General features: G+C 44.2%; 1 protein-coding gene across 4 annotated transcripts; it reads right to left on the bottom strand.

Annotated features, from left to right (window-relative positions):
• Positions 1-3,411: 3,411 nt before the first annotated feature.
• On the bottom strand, positions 3,412-21,226 carry LOC128416424 (cytosolic 5'-nucleotidase 1A-like). 4 transcript variants are annotated; one of them, XM_053394155.1, is made up of 7 exons: positions 21,081-21,226; positions 18,451-18,509; positions 16,096-16,263; positions 14,569-14,698; positions 10,957-11,079; positions 10,020-10,198; positions 3,412-4,377 (listed from the first exon to the last, which is right to left on the bottom strand). In XM_053394155.1, the coding sequence occupies exons 1-7, from the start codon at positions 21,103-21,105 to the stop codon at positions 4,075-4,077; spliced, it is 987 nt and encodes a 328-aa protein (XP_053250130.1). In that variant the 5' UTR covers positions 21,106-21,226; the 3' UTR covers positions 3,412-4,074. The 4 variants fall into 4 exon arrangements, with proteins under 4 accessions (XP_053250130.1, XP_053250139.1, XP_053250149.1 ...); XM_053394164.1 differs by having other exon boundaries at positions 18,451-18,555; positions 21,081-21,190; XM_053394174.1 differs by having other exon boundaries at positions 18,451-18,504; positions 21,081-21,187.
• Positions 21,227-21,761: the final 535 nt, after the last annotated feature.

The following is a 21,761-nucleotide window of genomic DNA, read 5'->3' as shown; positions in this document are numbered from 1 at the left end:
ACCTCCAAGATGTTTTTGTTTGAAGACCGTAATGTCCTCCGTGGGACATACCAGGAGAGACGGCCCCGTAGGTACCAGGGTCCTATAAGATGGTATCTGCAGGAAGCCCTCATCTGCAGAGCACAATGATTGTTGGGTTTATAAGGGGTAAGGCAATCTTTCAGGTGTCCTGGTCCCAAGCTCTATGCAGCATGGCAACAAGGATTCAGCTGATATAAATGTGATGGGTGTGCAGCAAGTGGCGGGGAACTAATTTGAACAAAATAGTGCGTCGCAGCCAAATGCAAACTCTTATTTCTGCTGGCTAATCGAGAAATAACTCAGGTCGGCTAAAGCTGATAAGAATATTAAGCTGAAACCTGTTTGACTGCTTCCTGACAGGAAACCAAAAACAAAACAAAACAAAACCTTGATGATGCCAAGGAAAACTGCTTTCGCCAAGATTCCTCCCTGGTGTGCTAGCTTCATTCACGCAGAATGAATAGGATTCAAGCATGCAGTTGCTCCACCTGCCTTCCAAAGTGCTGCACCATCTAGTTTGCAAATGCCCAACTCAGTGGTAGAGTACATGGTTTGTATGCAAAAAGTCCTGGGTTCAATTTCCTGCATCTTAAGGTTGGGCTGAGAAAGACTCCTGTCTGAAACTCTGGATAGCTGCCAAGAATCACTGTCGACAATACCGAGTGGGTTGGGCCAATGGTCTGGTGCTGGGTATAAGCTAGTTTTCTGTGTTCTTTGTTCTTTTGTGTGCGAGTGAGTGGGAAGTCTAAAGAGTAGTCAAACTTGCAAATGCTAAAATATATACTATACAGCCTTGACAGGGATTCCATACAGGGTATTTTTTAAAAAGAGACCTATCACAGACATTGACACATTGTTTCGAGGTCAGAGGGGGGAAAAGGAATGTTATATTCACAAGCAAGCAAACAAAGAATAATCTTGACTGTACTAGAAAGAGCAGGGATAGGCTAAACCAGTGGTTTTCAACCAGTGTGTCGTGGCACCCTGGGGTGCACTGAACGAGTCTGGGGTGCTGCAGGCAACACTGGCCTCTGTCCCTCTTTCCTTCCCTCCCTCCTCTGATGCCTCCGCCTCCCAAAGGCTTGCACAGCTGTTTATTGCAGTAGCCCTGACTATAAGCTCTGCAGGCAGCACCTCTCTTTGGGGTGGGGAGTGGGGCAGCTTAGAGACCAGGGATGGCGACAGCAACTGCCCAGAGGACTCCCAAGGAGAGAGGAGAGGAGGCTGATGGAACACTAAGGTTACCAGATTTTTTTCAATGAATCTGGGGACCCTTTTCAACTTCAATGGATTTTGTATGGGGATTGATTTGTAAATCTGGGGACTGTCCGCGGGAAACAGGGACGTCTGGTAACCTTATGGAACACTCCACAAGGGAGGGTGTTCAAGAAAGGTCGAGAGGCGGCCAGCTCTGCAGGCGAGGGGTGACATAACTGGGCTCCTGAGCCCCACAGGAGTGCTGCAGAAACAATGTAGTTGGTCAAGGTCCTGGACTCAAAAAGGTTGAAAATGTCTGGGCTAAACCATGCCTGCTTTGGTAGAGAGCTCTGTGCTGCCCTCGTGTGGATAACATTGGTATAAACAGATTGGCCAGTTTTAGATTCTGCATCAGTTGCCCCACTTAAAGTCAACATTCCACTGACCTCAGCAGAATTCTGGATGTGGCTGAATAAGGCACTCATGTATGCACTCTCTCATGATGAACCTTTGATGCTTCTGTTTGCAGTTCCTTCCAGGCTGTAATAATAAACCTAATGTAATACTTGCTAATATTTCATTTGTCCCTAGGGGCAAACAACTTCTTTCCCCCCATTAAAGCTGCATTGGAGGATTTTTACCATTGCATATTATTGAGCTTTCTAGGCCCTTAATAATCCTAATTTATTTATTTATTTACAATCTATTTCCATGTGCACTAACAGAAACTTCCTTCCCAGGATAAATAACAGGTGCTTTTTGGGGTGGGTGGATTTTCATTGGGACGGTAATGTGGGACTGCCTTGTCGCCTCCGCTTCTGTGCACCCAGAAAATCTGCTCCAGATGTTTGAGGAACCTTCTGGATCTTGGGGAGAGGCGAGGGGGAGGTCCTATTGCATGAGTGGAAGCAGAAAATTCAACATTTGGGGAAAGAGTGCAACTATCACCACAAGTGTGGACTACCTTAGAGCCACCCTTCCCTCCTTTCTCAGAGGTGTGGTTCCGTTGGTAGTTACCGTATTTTTCCCTCTATTACACGCAGATTTTTTCTCCTAAAAAGTAAGGGGAAATGTCTGTGCGTGTTATTGAGCGAATGTGTGGTCCCTGGAGCTGACAAGCGCGAGTGAAGGCAAAAATCAGGCAAATATCAAATCGTCCGGAGAAGGGAGGAAAGTAGGAAGCTGCTGCTTTCCTGCATTCTGCCTCAGGGTCTTACTGCCCACCCGCTTCTGTTTCCTTACTGTGTTTGCTCAAACGGAACAAAGAGCAGAGAAAACCCCTCCCCTCCAGGCAAGCAGAGCGTCCTTCCTTCTAATTCCTCTCCGTGCGTCTGGGACTCGAAGGCAACATGCAGGTTGGGGGGGGGGGAGAGAGAGAGAGAGAGAGAGCGAGCGAGCTGGCTGGCTTGTGTGTGTGTGGGGGGGGGACTTTTGCCTTCCTTTCCTCCCTCCGGTAAAACCCCTCTCCTGCATTCTTAGCCAGCTGCTTCTCTGCACACCCCTCTCCTTGTCGCTTCTATGTTTTTCCTTCCCTCCCTACTTAAAACGTGGTTCCAGTCACGGATCCACATGGATCCTCAGGATCTTTGCATTGAGTCACCCCAAATTCACCATCAGATCACATAGCAATGATCTGATGCAAAAACAGGGCTGCAATGGTGCAAAAACATGGTTACAAAGCACGGATCCACATGGATCCTCAGGATCTTTGCATTGGGTCACCCCAAATTCACCATCAGATCACATAGCATGTCCATGGCTACAGCCTGCACCAAAAAAATCACGCACCCACTGTTGCCTGGGGCTGCAATGGTGCAAAAACGTGGTTACAAAGCACGGATCCACATGGATCCTCAGGATCTTTGCATTGGGTCACCCCAAATTCACCATCAGATCACATAGCATGTCCATGGCTACAGCCTGCACCAAAAAAATCACGCACCCACTGTTGCCTGGGGCTGCAATGGTGCAAAAACGTGGTTACAAAGCATGGATCCACATGGATCCTCAGGATCTTTGCATTGGGCTACCCCAAACTCACCGTCAAATCACATGTCTGTGGCCGCAGCATGAAGCACAAAAATGATACATCCACTGTTTCATTCAGAATTTTTTTTTCTTGTTTTCCTCCTCTAAAAACTATGTGCGTGTTATGGTCAGGTGCGTGTTATCGAGCGAAAAATACGGTATTATTGTTTTGCTGTGTTATTATAAATTTGTTTTTGTGGTGTTTGTTTGAAATGCATCCTTGTTTCTTTGTTGTAAGTCACTTTGAGCTTTTTTTGTGGAAAAGTGGCATACAAATAAAATGAATGAATCAATCAATGATGAGTTCAGTGAAATTCTGGGGAGATTAGCTTATCTCCTGCATTTATACCTTAGGACAACTTCACCATTATATTTCTGATCAGTGCCATTTTAGCTTTGTATTTTTAAAAACCCACTATTTTTATTTCTGATCTTTTTGCATACACATATATAAAATATTAGAGCAACAGCATTTAAATGAAAATGTATTTTAGTACAATAAAAAAGGCTAAAAAACCCCCCAGCAATTACTCTGCTTTTTTTCTAGTCACCATTTAGCTATCAAGTCAATCAGTTATACTTCAGTCATTGTTCCTTTATGAGCTTTCTGCTGCTCAAGTTAAATGGGTCCATATACAGAATTTGGATTTGTTCAGAATATATCGCAGCAAAGCAGCCAACACTGTATCTTCATGCAGCAGTTTTGTTCCCTTGGTCCCTAAATGTAGTCAATGCCATTTCAACTTTGTCCTGACAGTCTGAAGCTTTGCCCAGCCATTCTTCAATTTATTCAATCACCACAATACTGGGACCATGATGTGGTCCCTGTCAGCAGTCACAAGGAACCAGGGCAGAGGGTATGCCAACATCCTGGGCACCCTGGATATTGTGAAGACCATCGTCAAAGAAGATATGGGGCTGAATCTTAGAGAGTATGGGGCCTTTAGGTGCTCCATCCATGAAGAAGGCCTCATCAATTGCCAGGCCCCATTCGCGAAGCGTTTTTATGGCCCGGATGCCCATGTCACGGCCACTGCGGGCAGTTACCAAGTAAATGCGGATGGGAGAGTCCTCTTTGCCAAATTTTTGGCGCATCTTGCCAAGATGCAAAGCAAATGCTTTCAGTGGGCCCTGTAAAATACAGTAGACAAAAGAGGGAGGCATTATATTATTCCACAGAACAGTAAATTATAAACCAAACAATTCTATTCAGAGGGGGACAAAAGTATAATGTAAACCACATGGGTTTATCTTACTTTATCCAAGTGACAACATTCAAGGAGTGATTATAAAAACGGCAAGTTTTTAAAGAAGTCACTGTATATGTGATCATTTCATCAGGGCATGGGAGAAGAGTTTTAAAGTGTAGGTCGTCTGTCTGACTTTAGCATTCACTAGATCAAAGTACATAAACCAGAGAAGATTGCTTTGTAAAGATAGATCAATGCAGCAAAGCCCCATCAAAAGAATCGCCTTCCTGGCCACTTCAGTCCTTTGAACTGGGCGGGGGAACTGTGGCATTTCAAAGAGTCAACTTACAGGTGAATATGTGCCATTTGATGACTTGTAGTTGAACATATTCATCGCCTCCATTGAAAAGAATCAGGTTTGAGATAGTGCCAGGTGATAGGAAAACTGTCAGACACATCATCCGTAGTCATCAGGTAATGAACATGCCTGTGTGAATTCATCTCTCAGGCCTCTGCCAGTCATGACCCTCCCCACTTCCACTAACCATACAGATATGAGCCTTGCTGCTGTTATTCACACTCTGGTAACCTGGTAGTTGAATTACTGCAATGCATTATATATATGAAGCTGCTTTAGGAAATAGCTTGGAAACTTCACTTGGTCAAAACAGGGCAGCTACGTTCATAGAATCATAGAATCATAGAATTGGAAGAGACCACAAGGGCCATCGAGTCCAACCCCCTGCCAAGCAGGAAACACCATCAGAGCACTCCTGACATATGGTTGTCAAGCCTCTGCTTAAAGACCTCCAAAGAAGGAGACTCCACCACACTCCTTGGCAGCAAATTCCACTGTCGAACAGCTCTTACTGTCAGGAAGTTCTTCCTAATGTTTAGGTGGAATCTTCTTTCTTGTAGTTTGGATCCATTGCTCCGTGTCCGCTTCTCTGGAGCAGCAGAAAACAACCTTTCTCCCTCCTCTATGTGACATCCTTTTATATATTTGAACATGGCTATCATATCACCCCTTAACCTCCTCTTCTCCAGGCTAAACATGCCCAGCTCCCTTAGCCGTTCCTCATAAGGCATCGTTTCCAGGCCTTTGACCATTTTGGTTGCCCTCCTCTGGACACGTTCCAGTTTGTCAATGTCCTTCTTGAACTGTGGTGCCCAGAACTGGACACAGTACTCCAGGTGAGGTCTGACCAGAGCAGAATACAGTGGCACTATTACTTCCCTTGATCTAGATGCTATACTCCTATTGATGCAGCCCAGAATTGCATTGGCTTTTTTAGCTGCCGCGTCACACTGTTGGCTCATGTCAAGTTTGTGGTCAACCAAGACTCCTAGATCCTTTTCACATGTAGTGCTCTCAAGCCAGGTGTCACCCATCTTGTATTTGTGCCTCTCATTTTTTTTGCCCAAGTGCAATACTTTACATTTCTCCCTGTTAAAATTCATCTTGTTTGTTTTGGCCCAGTTCTCTAATCTGTCAAGGTCGTTTTGAAGTGTGTTCCTGTCCTCTGGGGTGTTAGCCACCCCTCCCAGTTTGGTGTCATCTGCAAATTTGATCAGGATGCCCTTGAGTCCATCACCCAAGTCGTTGATAAAGATGTTGAATAAGACCGGGCCCAAGACAGAACCCTGTGGCACCCCACTAGTCACTCTTCTCCAGGATGAAGAGGAACCATTGATGAGCACCCTTTGGGTTCGGTCAGTCAGCCAGTTACAAATCCACTGAGTGGTAGCATAGTCAAGACCGCATTTTACCAGCTTCTTTACAAGAATATCATGGGGCACCTTGTCAAATGCCTTGCTGAAATCAAGGTAGGCTACATCCACTGCGTTCCCTTCATCTACCAGGCTTGTAATTCTGTCAAAAAACGAGATCAGGTTAGTCTGACATGACTTATTTTTCAGAAATCCATGCTGACTATTGGTGATCACAGCATTCCTTTCCAGGTGCTCACAGACTGTTTGCTTAATGATCTGCTCCAGAATCTTCCCTGGTATTGATGTCAGACTGACTGGGCGGTAATTATTTGGGTCCTCTCTTTTCCCCTTTTTGAAAATAGGGACAACATTTGCCCTCCTCCAGTCTGCCGGGACTTCGCCTGTTCTCCAGGAATTCTCAAAGATGACTGCCAGTGGTTCTGAAATCACATCTGCCAGTTCTTTTAATACTCTTGGATGCAGTTCATCTGGCCCTGGAGACTTGAATACATCTAGACTAGCCAAGTATTCTTGTACTATCTCCTTAGTTATTCTGGGCTGTGTTTCCTCTGCTGAATCATTTGCTCCAAATTCTTCAGGCCGGGCATTGTTTTCTTTATCGGAGAAGACTGAGGCAAAGAAGGCATTGAGGAGTTCAGCCCTTTCTGTGTCCCCTGTTTGCATTTCACCATCTTCTCCTCTGAGTGACCCCACTGTTTCTTTGTTCTTCCTTTTGCTACGAACATACCCATAAAAGCCTTTTTTGTTGCTTTTAACCTCTCTAGCAAGCCTGAGTTCATTCTGTGCTTTAGCTTTTCTGACTTTGTGTCTACACGTGCTGGCTATTTGTTTGAATTCCTCTTTGGTGGTTTCCCCCCTTTTCCATTTTTTGTACACATCCTTTTTTAATCTTAACTCAGTTAAAAGTTCTTTAGATAGCCACCCTGGCTTCTTTAGGCACCTTCCATGTTTCCGTCTCAATGGTATTGCCTGAAGTTGTGCTTTTACTATCTCCCTCTTAACAAACTCCCAGCCATCATGAACTCCCTTTCCTTTTAGTATTACTGTCCATGGGATCTCACCCAGCACTTCCCTAAGTTTTATGAAGTCGGCTTTCTTAAAGTCGAGAAATTGAGTCCTAGTATGCTTGGCTGCTCCTTTCCGCTGTATAGTAAACTTCAGAAGAGCATGATCACTCGCGCCTAATGATCCTTCCACTTCTACCCCACTAACCAGGTCATCAACATTGGTTAGGACCAGATCTAAAATGGCTGTTCCTCTTGTAGCTTCTCCCACTTTCTGGACAATGAAGTTGTCTGCAAGGCCAGTGAGGAATCTGTTTGACCTTATGCTCTTGGCTGAGTTTGACATCCAACAAATATCCGGGTAATTGAAGTCCCCCATTACTACTATCTCCCTTCCTTTTGCATGCTTGGCCATCTGTTCCAGGAAGGCATCATCTATGTCCTCCGTTTGGCTTGGGGATCTATAGTAAACTCCCACAATGAGGTCACTGTTATTCTTCTCTCCCTTAATTTTGACCCAAATGCTCTCACTTTGGCTTTGAGGTTCTAAATCTTGGATCTCTTCACAGGTATACACATCCCTGACATATAACGCCACTCCTCCTCCTTTCTTGTCTGGTCTGTTTCTCTGAAATAGATTGTATCCCTCCATTATTACATTCCAATCGTGGGACTTATCCCACCAGGTTTCAGTGATGCCTATTATGTCATATTTAGTTTGTTGTACCAAGAGCTCAAGCTCATCTTGTTTATTTCCCATGCTTTGCGCATTAGTGTACAGACATTGAAGTCCATTAATCATTCCCCCGTGTCTCTTATTTAAGGATTTTTTCCTCCCACCACTAGGTCTGCGTGCTGTTTGCTCCATTCGGTCTATGACATTTGGATGATCATCTTCATCAATTGATAGACTCCTACCTTCAGGAGCACTGTCTCCCTCCCCCACATTAGTCAGTTTAAAGCCCTCCTGATGAGGTTTCTGAGATTTTTTGCAAAAACATTCCTACCAACCGTTGTGAGGTGCAGCCCATCGCTTGCCAGAAGTCCATCTTCAAGAAACTGCATTCCGTGATCTAAGAATCCAAACCGTTCCTGTTTACACCATTTGCGAAGCCAGTTGTTCACTTCCACTATTTTTCCCTCTCTCCCTGGGCCACGTCGTTCAACTGGGAGGACAGATGAGATGACAATTTGTGCATTTAATTGCTTCAATTTCCTGCCCAGAGCCTCGTAATCTCTTTTGATCTTCTGGAGGCTATTGCTTGCAGTGTCATTGGTTCCCACATGAACCAAGAGGAAGGGGTATTTGTCAGTGGGTTTTATGATTCCTTGCAGTCGTTCAGTTACATCTTGGATCTTAGCCCCGGGGAGACAGCACACTTCCCGAGACATCTTGTCAGGCCCACAGATCATTGCTTCTGTTCCCCTCAGTAGGGAATCCCCTATCACCACCACACGCCTCCTCTTAGGTCTGGTCGGGGTTCTTCCGTGAGCTGTCCGTTCCAAGGTCGCCTGCACATTCCCTGAAGACTGCCTTTGCTGCTCGTCTTCATATACCTGATCGACTGTAATGAGGGAGAGATCCTCAAATGGAGTCTGCTCTTCGTCTTCCATGCTAGGGGAAAGGACCTCAAAGCGATTGCGTATTTCTAAACAATCAGAGCGAACCCTGGGCCTCCTACTTCTTTGAGTCACGTTTCTCCATATATCTGGCTCCTGTGTTGGTGAACTAGCCTCCTTCTCAGGGGAGTCCCCTGTCTCCTCCTTGGTGGAGACGGTGTGCTCTGTTGCTTCCAAGAAGAGCTCCAGCTCTCTAATTCTTTGGAGCGTAGCTACACGTTCCTCCAGTTGCTGGACTTTGTCTTTTAAGAGGGCAATCAACATGCAATTGCTGCAGGTAAAGCTGCCTGCAACCTTTGGCAAGATGGCAAACATTGCGCAGGAACCACAGGGGACTGCAGCTGTTCCCTCACCCTCCATCTTGAGAAGGTGTGGTTGGGGGTGACTACAGCGGTCCTCCATCACGTTATTACTGGAGAGTGGTAAATATGATTGTATTACACCAGTGCTCCATCATTTGGAAGCCGGCTAGAGTGACTGGGGCAACCTAGTTAGATGGATGGGGTACAAAATAAAAATAAAAATAATTAATATTAGCAGCAGCAGCACCATACCTTCCAACATTTCTCCAATGAAAATAGGGATGTCCTATTCCATAATAATAGTTTTATTTTTTTATACCCCATTCATCTGACTGTGTTGCCCCAGCCACATGGGGCGGCTTGCAACATATATAAACACATAATAAAACATTAAACATTTTTTTAAAAACTTCCCTATACAGGGCTTCCTTCAGATCTCTTCTAAAGGTTGCATAGTGACTTATCTTCTAGGCTCAGGGGTCGCATAACTCCATACCCTCCAACATTTCTCCAATGAAAATAGGGACTTGCTAAGGAAAAGTGGGACATTCTGGGATCAAGTCAGAAACCAGGACGGCTTCTGTAAATCTGGGACTGTCCCTGGAAAATAGGGACACTTGGAGGGTCTGCTGCACTGGCTCCCAATCTGTTTCTGGGACTTTTAAAGCTCTGCATGGCTTCAGGACAGGCTACTTAAAGGATCATCTTCTCAGCAGTTGGGTATGTGCGGCTGCATGAGCAAAGCCCATCGACTTAAGCATAACCCTGACCTTGCCACCTCGCCCTTGCTCAAGATCTCAATAGCTAGTTATATCGATTCATATATATTATAGAAATGAGTCTTACAGGGAGAAATCACTCATACACCTTGCGGGGGGTGGGAATGGATGCCAGCAAAGGATAAGAAAAGTAAGCAACCTCACCTCTCCCATGGGCACACTTTCCATCCTTCTCTCATACTCTACAGCCCCCTCCAGCCCCTCCTTACGAAAGACCCGCTCCGTCTCGTCTGAAAAGAGTACAGCATCACCATCAAAGACGACGCGCAGCTGGGTGCTGGGAGCCTGTATCTCCTGCTGGAAGATGAGTGCTGCTGAAACTCCTGTATGACAGAGAGACGGTTAGATTGCCTGTCTGGAAGTGGTTCAGCAGAGGATGCATGATAGACACAGCTTGGGCTAGGCCCCAATTTAAATATCCTATTCTCTGGCATGAAATGATCTCCTGAGGTTAAGCAGACACAGATGTGGTGTATCTCTGGAAGTGACAGATGTGAGGCATGCTCTGTTGGTTCACAGCCTGCTCATGACTATTAAAGCTTTTAGATGTCACAACTGACTGCTTTATTTTTTTGTTTTATTTTGCTGTCAGCCTTCAAAGGGAGGACAGGTTGTCTTTGATGCAGCTGCCTTGTCACAACAACAGGCTCCAGGGGGAAAGCAGAAGAGACGAAGCAGTCTTGCCTGGGGTTGAAGCCTCTCTCCCACTTTCTCCGTGCACTAGCTGAACAGGTCAGTGTTTCCTCAAGATGTCTGTTCAGAAGTGTGAGGAACACTGCAGGGAAACGCTATTCCTCTTCCGCAACGAATGTGACTTTCCTCACAATCACGCCACTAGAGGAACTTACCACACTAAACAATGACACCAGCTGGGATTTATCCGGGGTACAAACCCACAAACAGCATTTTGGAGCGAGAGAGCAAGCACATTTCTCTGTTGTTTGAACTTGATGGTGCGCAGATGATTTTGAGAGGACATATGGAAGGAGAGATGGTAGGCCCAGGACATAAAATAAAAGCAATGTCAACAAACTGTAACAGGAACTTTTTAGGCGAAAGAAAAGAAGAAACAGAAACAAACCTCTCTGAAGTGCATTGCACACATCTGTCCTGTCAGCTGAGAGGAAAAGCTTCACATTGTGGGTTTTCAAGTATTGGGTAGAATCTTCATCACTGACAAAACAAAACTTGGAGATCTCCAGACCTTTAATCCAGGGAAAAATAAATATTGTGCAGTAGTTGTAAAGGGGGGGACTACAAGGAGTTTAAGCATATTAGAAGAAAATATACACTATTACAAGGTCTGATTTGCAGGGCTGAACTAGGCAACCTCTTCTTAATCTTGGTTGTGTAACACTTAGAAATTGTCACCAGATGTCACTATAGTGCTGCTTGCACAGCTAGAACAAAAGGTATCAAGTCTTTCATTCTGGACCAAACTGGATACAATGTCAATGGCATGTAAGCAATTCATGGGCATAGTGTTTTTTTAAATGCGAATGTGGGGAGGCCCAAGCAGGATCAGGACTGTGATGCACAGGGAGGGGCATCATCAATCATTTCCCCGGTCACCACCTTGGCAAAAATCACTCCGGAAGTTGGCATTAGCCTTAGGAAGAAAGCTCCCATTGGTGCCCTAGAACCGACACTTCACAGACTCAGTCAAATCTATGCTCAGTCACAGCACCAGTGTTGGAGTGCAACTCTGATGGGGTAAACATATGTTTGTTTTTAGCCCCATCCCAATATTAAGTTTTGACTCTCTGTTGTAATAGAAATCAAGAAAATCATAGGCATTGACCTAGCATTCAATCAGTTGTTTATCCTGTTTAGATATATGTAGGTTAAAGTGCCAGATCAGAATGTGGTAATGTTCACTTTTAATAGCAACATTATTGATTGTTGATTAGTCAGCATTGCAAAAAGATTACCCCAGCTTCTATAGGAGGCCAGTGTCTGTAGGTATGAGATATGGCTTATTCAATCCAACTTTGTAAGAGTCGGAGAAGGGAGTTGCCAAAATAATGTCCTTATTGAGAAATTGAACTTCTTCACACAGTATTGGAACAATAGAGTACAGGACACAATACAGCCCTGCTCTGTTTTGAAATGGATTTAAGCAACAGTACTAATTACAAAAGCAGAACAGCAGCACTGTTAAAATCTATGATTATATTATTCTAACAGCACTGCTGTTCTGTTTTTATAAATACTGTCAAGCATGGCAAAATGATTAAAGTGGCCATACGATGGGAACACCCACAAACTATTCTGCATCTTTTATTGTTTTCTTTCATTTTCACTAATAAAGAAAGAGGAAGGAACTACAGAAAGTTGTGATCTTCAAAATGTGGGTTTTTCTACATTTGATGCACGTACAGGGATGGGAGTGGTTATCTAAAGCACATACCCAAGCCCTGAGAGAGGGGTTTGGGGCCCATGAGATCGTGCTGATAGTTTGAGGCAGTCTCAGGCTCACATGCCCTTGCATTTTGAATCTGAAAGTCCCTGTCTTGGTTCCAGGCGCCTTCCCCCCTCAGCACCTGCACTGTGGTATGCCCTCAAGGGTGCCTGTTCCACCCATACAAGTCTGGGGAAATAAGTACAGCTGGTTAAACTGTACCTAGGTGAGTCAGAGCTTGAGACCACACCTTGGCTGCTTCCAGGTAGCCTTGTGTTTCTGCTCACATAACTTCACAGCGTCCCCAGCTCACATCCTTACACAATGGGGAATAAACACCACAGGAAAAGTGGCAACCTTGCCAACATGTAAATGCAGCACTTGCTCTCTGCTCTTCCCTGCTGTGTCCTTTGTGGAAATTTCCCTCCATACTTTTATGTCTGTAGCACGTACCCTTTCCCTGCCAATTGTGGGGAGGCTGCAAAGTCTCAGAGCTCATATTCACAGCTATAACCCAGATGATTCTTAAATGTGTGATCTCCTTCTTGCATGGTTCTGATTTTTTTTTTTGGAATGTGGACCTAGTCACAGGCAGATTGGGCTGAATGGAAGCCATCTCCATCCCAAAGTGGTGAAGCAGGGGTACATGCAGACACAAGTCTTCAAGGAAGCTAGTTGACATGTGGGATAAGTATAGACTGAACCATTTGCAATATGAGACACTGCCATGTGTCTTCATTCATGAGTCTGTTCCATCCCATCTCCACATTTACCTGTGTGTGTGTTTTTGAAAGCATGAAAATTCATAGTTTAAATTTGGATTTAAGTACATATTTTATCATAAACAATGCATTTCAGTACATATTTCATTGCAATGTGGGCAATCATAAACATACTTTATATAATGCACAAATTTCAACAGATTTTTATACATTCTTTGATCCAACGCAACGACTGTTTCGCAACATTTGGAGAGGTGTGAAATCCAAAAGATAATTTCAGTGCAAACTTGGTCAGCGCACTGAAATATGTGGGCCAAACAACATTATCCTCCGTCCTGAGCTGCCACTAAATTTTGGAGCCAAGTGCTCCCTGCCTTCTTCACCTTCTGCCTGCAAACAATATAGTCCTGTTCATATAGATCATGATCATAAAACAAAGATGGTGTCTTAGGCTGCAGTCCAAACCATATTTATTCAGAAGTAAGTCCCTCACTGAATGCAACAGGCTTACTCCCTGGTGGGATTCCGCCATAAGTTACTTACTGGTGCTATTTGTTCCTCCCTACTCCCTGGTATGTATATTGTTGTGAGTTTTTTCACACTTAAAGTGACCTCCATGCATGCACTTTGACAATATACAGGGACTATTTGTGCTTTAAGATCAGGAGGATGACATGTGTGGTGTGAGGGCCAAGGGAAGTGCATTGTCAGTGGTGATTCTTTGCATATGGAACTCCCTCTATTTCAAGGTGTGTGCAGTCCTGCCTTTATGTAGTGTTAGGTCAGGTATCCCCAACCTGTGGCCCTCCAGATGTTTTGGCCTATAACTCTATTGATCCCTAGCTAACAAGGACCAGCGGTCAGGGATGATGGGAATTGTAGTCCAAAACATCTGGAGGGCCGAAGGTTGGGGATGCCTGTGTTAGGTGATTTGTCAAAATGCACCTTTTTGGTGTGCATTTGGAATACAAGGTCGACTAGAAAAAAGGTCTAATTTGCTGCTGGTGGTACTGTTAGTAAATTGCTACATAAATTGAATCATTATGAGCTGCTGTGCTTTACAGTTTAAATGAGTGTATGAGGTTTTTTTTTTAAAAGAGTTTGCTTCTTTTTAATTCATTTGACCTTTTAGCAAAGTGCTCTGTGGCTTCTGCAAAGGGCAGGATATATATCACTGAAACAAACTAATAAATGAAACCACATTTGCCTGTGGCTGCCTGATTTGTGCAAATGCATGAGCCTTTTTCTAGATGACTACTCCAGGTATGGGTCTCCCAAGGCACTCAGAAGTGGTCCTCTATAAGCATGAACTAGCCTCCTATTCCATACTAAGTGCTGTCTTCCTAGCACAGGGATGAATGGCTTTGTAGCCTGTCCAGTGTCCTTACCTCTTTTCGTTTCGCGATTCACAATACATACGGACTCCTCATTGTAATGTGCAGAAATGCAAACGAGGTCATGAGGAAATCAAAATTACCCCAAGAAAGAATGAAATTTACAATGAATGGAAAAAATGAAATCTAGAGGTTTCTGGAAAATGGCTTAACAGTCTTATGTCTAGGACACCTACCGTGTTGCTTAACACTGTTGATGACCCGCACACCACTCTCTGGACTGTTATTGGAGAGGACAATCACGTCAAAGAGCTCCTTCTCCTCTGGGTCTCTTTCAAGAAGTTTCTTGTTCACAAACTGTGCTGCCTGGGGCGGGGGAGAAGAGTCCAGAGGTGTATTACCATTCATTACTATATAAACCCTGGCCTTTATAGAATTTCATAGAATAGAATAGATTTCATAGAATCATAGAGTTGGAAGAGACCACAAGGGCCATTGAGTCCAACCCCCTGCCAAGCAGGAAACACCATCAGAGCACTCCTGACATATTGTTGTCAAGCCTCTGCTTAAAGACCTCCAAAGAAGGAGACTCCACCACACTCCTTGGCAGCAAATTCCACTGTCGAACAGCTCTTACTGTCAGGAAGTTCTTCCTAATGTTTAGGTGGAATCTTCTTTCTTGTAGTTTGGATCCATTGCTCCGTGTCCGCTTCTCTGGAGCAGCAGAAAACAACCTTTCTCCCTCCTCTATGTGACATCCTTTTATATATTTGAACATGGCTATCATATCACCCCTTAACCTCCTCTTCTCCAGGCTAAACATGCCCAGCTCCCTTAGCCGTTCCTCATAAGGCATCGTTTCCAGGCCTTTGACCATTTTGGTTGCCCTCCTCTGGACACGTTCCAGTTTGTCAGTGTCCTTCTTGAACTGTGGTGCCCAGAACTGGACACAGTACTCCACAGTACTGGCCTTTAAGGCTGTAAGTGGTGAAGGCAAATGTGTTAGCATTTTAAATATGGCTCAGATTACAGTATTTGAAAGCATCTTCACTACTCTGAAAGCACAGGTGCATATTACTGTGCGAGAGGGAGTCGTGAAGAAGAAAAACCAGATCCACAATTTTCTGGCAGTTTCAGGGAACTGCTTCTGTCACAGGCAAAACTGATCGTACAGTATTTGCACTGCTTATGGTGCTCTCACACCAGTTGTGGGACAAAACAATTTTGCAACCATATATATATATATATATATATATATATATATATATATATATATATATAAACTGGAATTTTTTGCATGGCAAAGTATGAATGTGCATGCAAAAGAACACTTATACATTCATTTAAAACGTCTTTACTGTCTGATTGAAACATGAGGGGGGCAAGATTAACAGACACTTTTGCTGTTGAAATGGGTGGCAGTAGATTTTTCACTTGCACTGTTAATCTGGTTTTGCAATATGCTTTACACCCATAGATATGTAAATAATCTATGGGTGTAAAGCATATTGCAAAGCCAGATTAACAGTGCATGTAAATAATCTATGGGTGTAAAGCATATTGCAAAGCCAGATTAACAGTGCATGTAAATAATCTATGGGTGTAAAGCATATTGCAAAGCCAGATTAACAGTGCAAGTGAAAAATCTACTGCCACCCATTTCAACAGCAAAAGTGTCTGTTAATTCTGAGATGAGAATTCTAAAAGACACAGGGGCTCTGTATTTCACACATGCCTTGACCAAGCTATTCTGGGCACTTTACCTGGATAAAAGCAAAGGCTGTCCCTGGCTCCAAAGGGTTGTTCTCGTTTGTTTGCTGATGCTTCACGTACTCCTCCTTTCCCTTTGTCAAAAAGATATCGTGCTCCTTTTCCAGGTTGAAAATAGCCCTTGTTGTCACAGCAATGACCAGAGCTTCTTTGGGATCTTTCTGAAGAGGAGAAGCCCGAGAACAAAGTTCAGGTTTGGCAACCAACATTGGTCAAGAGGGAAAACTGCGCTGAAGGAAACCTGAACGAACATTTGTGTCTCTCCTGTATATTTGCAACTCCTCCCACTCAAAGCCACACTATTTGCATTTAAGACTATTTCACTGCTATATGTTTTGGCCACCTCTCCTTACAAGAACTGACCTGGAAACAGTAATCATCATCCAAGGCCCTTCTTCATGAGCCCCTTTCATAAGAAGTCTGGAGGGTGGTATCTCTGCTTGTGCAATGCTCTCTCCAGGAAGATTTCCCTGGCACCATCTCAATCTATCTTTAGGTGCCAGGCTATAAACTTCCCCTTTGACCCTGGCTTTTGGCCCTTGATTTGAAGGAGTTCTAAATATGTGTGGCCTCTCTTAGTGAGCCAGGATCTCTAAAAACCTGTCTTTTATTTGTTTGGATATGCTTTTAAAGGTTTTTATTAGTTGTGTTTATTATAACTGGTTTTAATATTTAAAATTTGTGTTGCTTTCGTGAATATAAACAACAACAGCAGCAGCAACAACAACATGCTTATAGCACATACCTCTACCTTCTTGGGAAACTACTTCTCAGAAACATGTATATCCTGGCAAGCTTAAGGCAAGCTATCGCTATAATTACATCCCCTGCAGAGAGCACAGATGTGATGAAGCAGAACTTGAACTCCAGTGTCAGGACTCCCAGCCCATGACTTCAATTTGTGAGCTGGCAAAGGAACTACAGAAAGCAGCCAGACTAGTTTTAGGCATGTTTGAACAGCAATAGGCCAGAGTACATCATCTGGTACCAGCAGCTTGCAGGTTGGGCTTGCTCACTTGACTTGAGTAACGAGAGGACTATTATTAGCCATTGCGAGGTAAGTGCAAATCTGCAACCTTGTGGTGGTAAAAGCAGCTGTGGGTGGAGTTTTAGGAACCAAATGACTGAAAGGATAAAGGTAGTATTCCTTTTCGTTGTCATCTTTGGATAGAAACCCCTCACCGACAGTTCTCAACAGAGAAATGACCTTTAGGATTCCCAGGGAGTATTCTGCCTTTGAGTTAAAAGGTAAATGGACCCCTGACCATTAGGTCCAGTCGTGACCGACTCTGGGGTTGGGGCACTCATCTCGCTTTATTGGCCGAGGGATCTGGCGTACAGCTTCCGGGTCATGTGGCCAGCATGACTAAGCCGCTTCTGGCGAACCAGAGCAGCACACGGAAACACTGTTTACCTTCCCGCCAGAGCAGTACCTATTTATCTACTTGCACTTTGACGTGCTTTCGAACTGCTAGGTTGGCAGGAGCAGGGACTGAGCAACAGGAGCTCACCCCATCATGGGGATTCGAACTGCCGACCTTCTGATCAGCAAGCCCTAGGCTCTGTGATTTAACCCACAGCGCCACCCACGTCCCGCCTTTGAGTTAGACTGAGCCTAATGGGAAGCACCCTGCTTAGTTTTGGAGGAACTTTCTGATCATTCCAGACCCAGAAAGGGTTCAGTGCCAGAGAACATGCTTTTTCATGAAAAGCACCCCAGGTTCAAACCCTAATATCTCCAGCTAGGGGAGAGACACTGCCAATCAGTGTTGACAGTATTGGGCTAGATGGACCGATGGTCTGACTCGGCATCTTTCTTTTTTTTGTAAATAAATTTGTATTAGTTTTCCAATATTCCCCCAATAATAGCCAAATGATAACAATATCAATATCTGACTCAGTATCCAAGGCAACTTCCTATATTCCTATGGTCTCTGAAACACAGAATATGCCGAACCAATTTGGTGTTCTAAGTTTGGGACCAAATTTTGAATCACTTGGTTTTCATTTGCCCATAACAGGCATAGGCAAACTCTGGCCTCCAGATGTTTGGGGACTAAAACTCCCATCATCCCTAGCTAACAGGACCAGTGGTCAGGGATGATGGGAATTGTAGTCCCAAAAAACATCTTGCCTATGCCTGCCCCATAACAGTGGTACTGTACTGTTCACATATCTCCAGGCTGTATTTGTCTGGAAAACAAGACTCTTCAGTTTTTTAGTGTATACTGAAGGGGAAACCAGTTTCATTATGTTTAGAACCCTATTGTGCTTAATTGAAAGAAAACAAAATATAGTTCCTCCTTTAATATGCTGACTATAAACTACTATAGCTATTAATGCCATACCTGGGTCGCACTGGTGTTTATGACTGTGCTTTCGAGGTCTGCCATCTTCCGCTTCTGACCTTGAAGGAGGGGAAATAGCTGAGGCACCAAGCATCACATTACATTCTATCTACTGGCAGGAAAGGGAGCATTTATCAACTGTGAGAAAGATTGCATATGACACCTATGCCACACTATCTCTTGCCATAATTTGTGGAAACAGACCTGCAAACCTCTGTGGCACAAACATAACTTTTCATAGATTTATGCAAAACATTGTCAGAGCCAAACTGAAGATAACATAAAAGCCAGGAAATAGCAACAGCTTAGCCACTGAGACAAACAATATAAAACACAAAACAATATAAAAGCACCCGCAGAGAAAGTAACAGAGAGAAACAGAAATAAAAGGCTACCCTGCTAGCATTCTCCCCAAACTGATCTCACCTCCAAGGAGCGCACCACAGCCATCGTTGCCACCACAGCAGCAACGAGTGATGCATTTTCTGGAGGCAAGACCTGCTGCCCCTGTGGATTATGCCACCTGAGGCAGTTGTCTCAGTTTGCCTCTGGGTGGGCAGGCCCTGCATACAAGGAATCTTTAAAAAAGCAACTAAGCAGCCACTCATGAAAGAGAGAGCCTCTGATCACCTCCAGGTTAGACTTTTGCAATGCATTGTGGGGCTGACAGGGGTTGCCTCTAGAGACTGCACAGTTAACAACAGCCACTTGGTTACTAAAATAGCAGTCCTAACCCCACTTTCATAAGAGCAAGCCCCACTGAATTCAACATGGCTTGCTTCTGAGAAGACATGGTTACAGAAGACTGTAACAGAAAAATCCTACAGGTCTACTTAAGTTATTTGCATGAAAGGAAGACCAACTGGAATTAATGGCAGCTACTTCTAGGTAAGCAAGACTAGAGGTCTTGAATGCAAAACGTTATTTATTTGCTTATACACCACTTGATTGTAAAACGAAACCAAACCCTGAAAGCGGTTTACAGAAAAGATAAAACAATAAAGTTACCAATAAGATGAATTAACCATAATAACTTATGACTTTTGAAAAGTTAAAATAACAAACTTAAAATTAATTAAAACTCATATCAACTTTCAAAATATCTGGGTTGCCTTGTCTAAACAAAAATGCTTTTAGCAGGTGCCGAAAAGAGTACAGTGAAGGCGCCTGTCTGCTATCAATAGGCAGGGAGTTCCAAAGTGTAGGGTGCTGCCACACTAAACTATCAAGTTCTTACAGATGTAGAACAGGTATTATGTGTCACCTTTAACAGTGCCAGTTCTGCAGATCAAAGCAGCCAAGTGGGTGTATATGAGGTAAGGTGATCTCACAGGTAAACTGGTCCCAAGTTGTTAAGGGCTTTATATACTAACACCTTGAACTTGGCCCGGTAGCAAATCAGCAACCAGTGCAGATATCTGAGCATAGGTGCTATATGCTGACAAGGCCTCAGTCGTGTCAAGCAATTGTACTGCAGTATTCTGCACTAACTTCAGCTTCCGGCTCAAGAACAAGGGAAGCTCCACATAGAGTGCATTGCAGTAATCCAGTCTTGAAGTAACCAATGCACAAACTACCCTGACAAGGAATTCCCAGCCCAGGAATGACTGTGCAGTGGCACCTTGGGTTAAGTACTTAATTCGTTCCGGAGGTTCGTACTTAACCTGAAACTGTTCTTAACCTGAAGCACCACTTTAGCTAATGGGGCCTCCTGCTGCTGCCGCGCTGCGGGAGCCCGATTTCTGTTCTTATCCTGAAGCAAAGTTCTTAACATGAAGCACTATTTCTGGGTTAGCGGAGTCTGTAACCTGAAGCATATGTAACCTGAAGCGTATGTAACCCGAGGTACCACTGTAGTTGTTGAACAAATCGCTACTGGTTAAAGGTACTTCTTGCCACTGTGGCTACCTGAACCCCCAGTGACAGAGCTGGATCCAAAAGCACCCCCCAAATTTCTTGGACACAGGAACAACTCGCCCATAGTGTCTCTGTCTTGCCAGGATTCAAGCTCATATTACGGATCCCTTGGTTGGTAGGTAGTTAGGAAGTTACCCAACAACTTCATGTTTCGTTTCTAAATTCTGGTAAACTTCTGCACATTCTTTTCTAACTCCGGGCCTGGCTCGCCAAAGATCAAAAGTGTGGAAAGGTGGGAATTTTTTGGTAGCAAATCTGATGGGTTCAGCACAGGAGCCCGAGAAGACCTGGTAGTCATTTGCTCCAAATCCCGTTGTTCATAGCAGAGCCCTACAAGCCCGAGGTAAGCCAGAGCTATAAACTAACATTTTGACCTGTGATCCCATCACTGCCCCTACAAGCACGCGCAACTCTGGTGTGGAGCCCAGCTCACCCCAGCGGATCTCCTTCTTTTAGCACGCCCCAAAGTTTGGGTAAAGAGCAGCAGCAGGGCGGCAGAAATCATCTCTGGTTCCTTTCTGCAGGATCCCTGCATCTCCTTTTAAGGGCTGAGTCCGAAAAGAAAAAGAGAACGGGAAGGATCGTCCCAGGGGATACCAACTTCGGCAGCTTCCCGCATGAAAAGTGAGCGAACAGCAAGGATGGCCTGGGTTCCTTTTCACTATCTGCAAAACACACCCATACACAAGAAATTCAAAAAGACCGAAACTCACCAAACGCAAATGCAACTTGTCTCATCCAAAACACCCAGTATTTGAAAAAGATGCTGCCTCTTTCTATCCGGCAGAAGTAGAGGCGCCAGGCATCCTGGGACTTGTGGTCAACGCCGCTGCCTTTCTTCCCTCTTCCGACGACGACAAAGAAGGCGGGGGACTCGTTTTCCCAGCATGCTTTGCGCTAGCGCGCTGTCAACATACCAGAGCGGTGGGGTGAGGAAGAGTCTGGCGATGGGTGGAACCATCACGGCGATGACAGGGCATCTCTGAGCAGCGCTGCTAAGGGGCAAAGAGAGACAAGCCCAGAATTAAATTTCAGGGTTGCCCTTGGCTAGCCTTTCATTTTGGGATAGGCTGCGCATTCAGCAGCCGTAAGCCTACAAAAGCACTTTTCTTCTCACTGCTTATAATTTTACTACAACCCTTTAATTTTATGGGCTGTAAAAGGCAGCTGTTAAATATAGTCCTGCCACAAACCTCATGAAAATACAGGCTGCTTATAAAATGTAGCTATCAACATATGAAGAGAATTTGTAAAAACTGATTTCTTTACCAAGTGTTTATCTGTGCTCTCTCCTTCATTTCTGTTTTATTTTATTTATCTATTTCAAAATAGATTTAGGGTTGACATCTTTATTATTATTATTTTAAAAAATAATAATTCAAATGCCTCTGTAC

Source organism: Podarcis raffonei, chromosome 1 (assembly GCF_027172205.1).
Source record: "Podarcis raffonei isolate rPodRaf1 chromosome 1, rPodRaf1.pri, whole genome shotgun sequence".
Taxonomy (NCBI): Eukaryota; Metazoa; Chordata; class Lepidosauria; order Squamata; family Lacertidae; genus Podarcis; species Podarcis raffonei.
The sequence above is the reverse complement of the archived record's forward strand: the minus strand, read 5'-3'. Positions and strand labels throughout refer to the sequence as shown.

Coding starts and splice junctions, on each gene's coding strand:
- LOC128416424 (XM_053394155.1), bottom strand. CDS start 21,105: ATGAGACAAGTTGCATTTGCGTTTG. Junction 16,264..18,450: donor TAAACACCAGTGCGACCCAG/GTATGGCATTAA, acceptor TCTCCTCTTCAG/AAAGATCCCAAAGAAGCTCT. Junction 11,080..14,568: donor CAACAGTGTTAAGCAACACG/GTAGGTGTCCTA, acceptor CCTGGATTAAAG/GTCTGGAGATCTCCAAGTTT.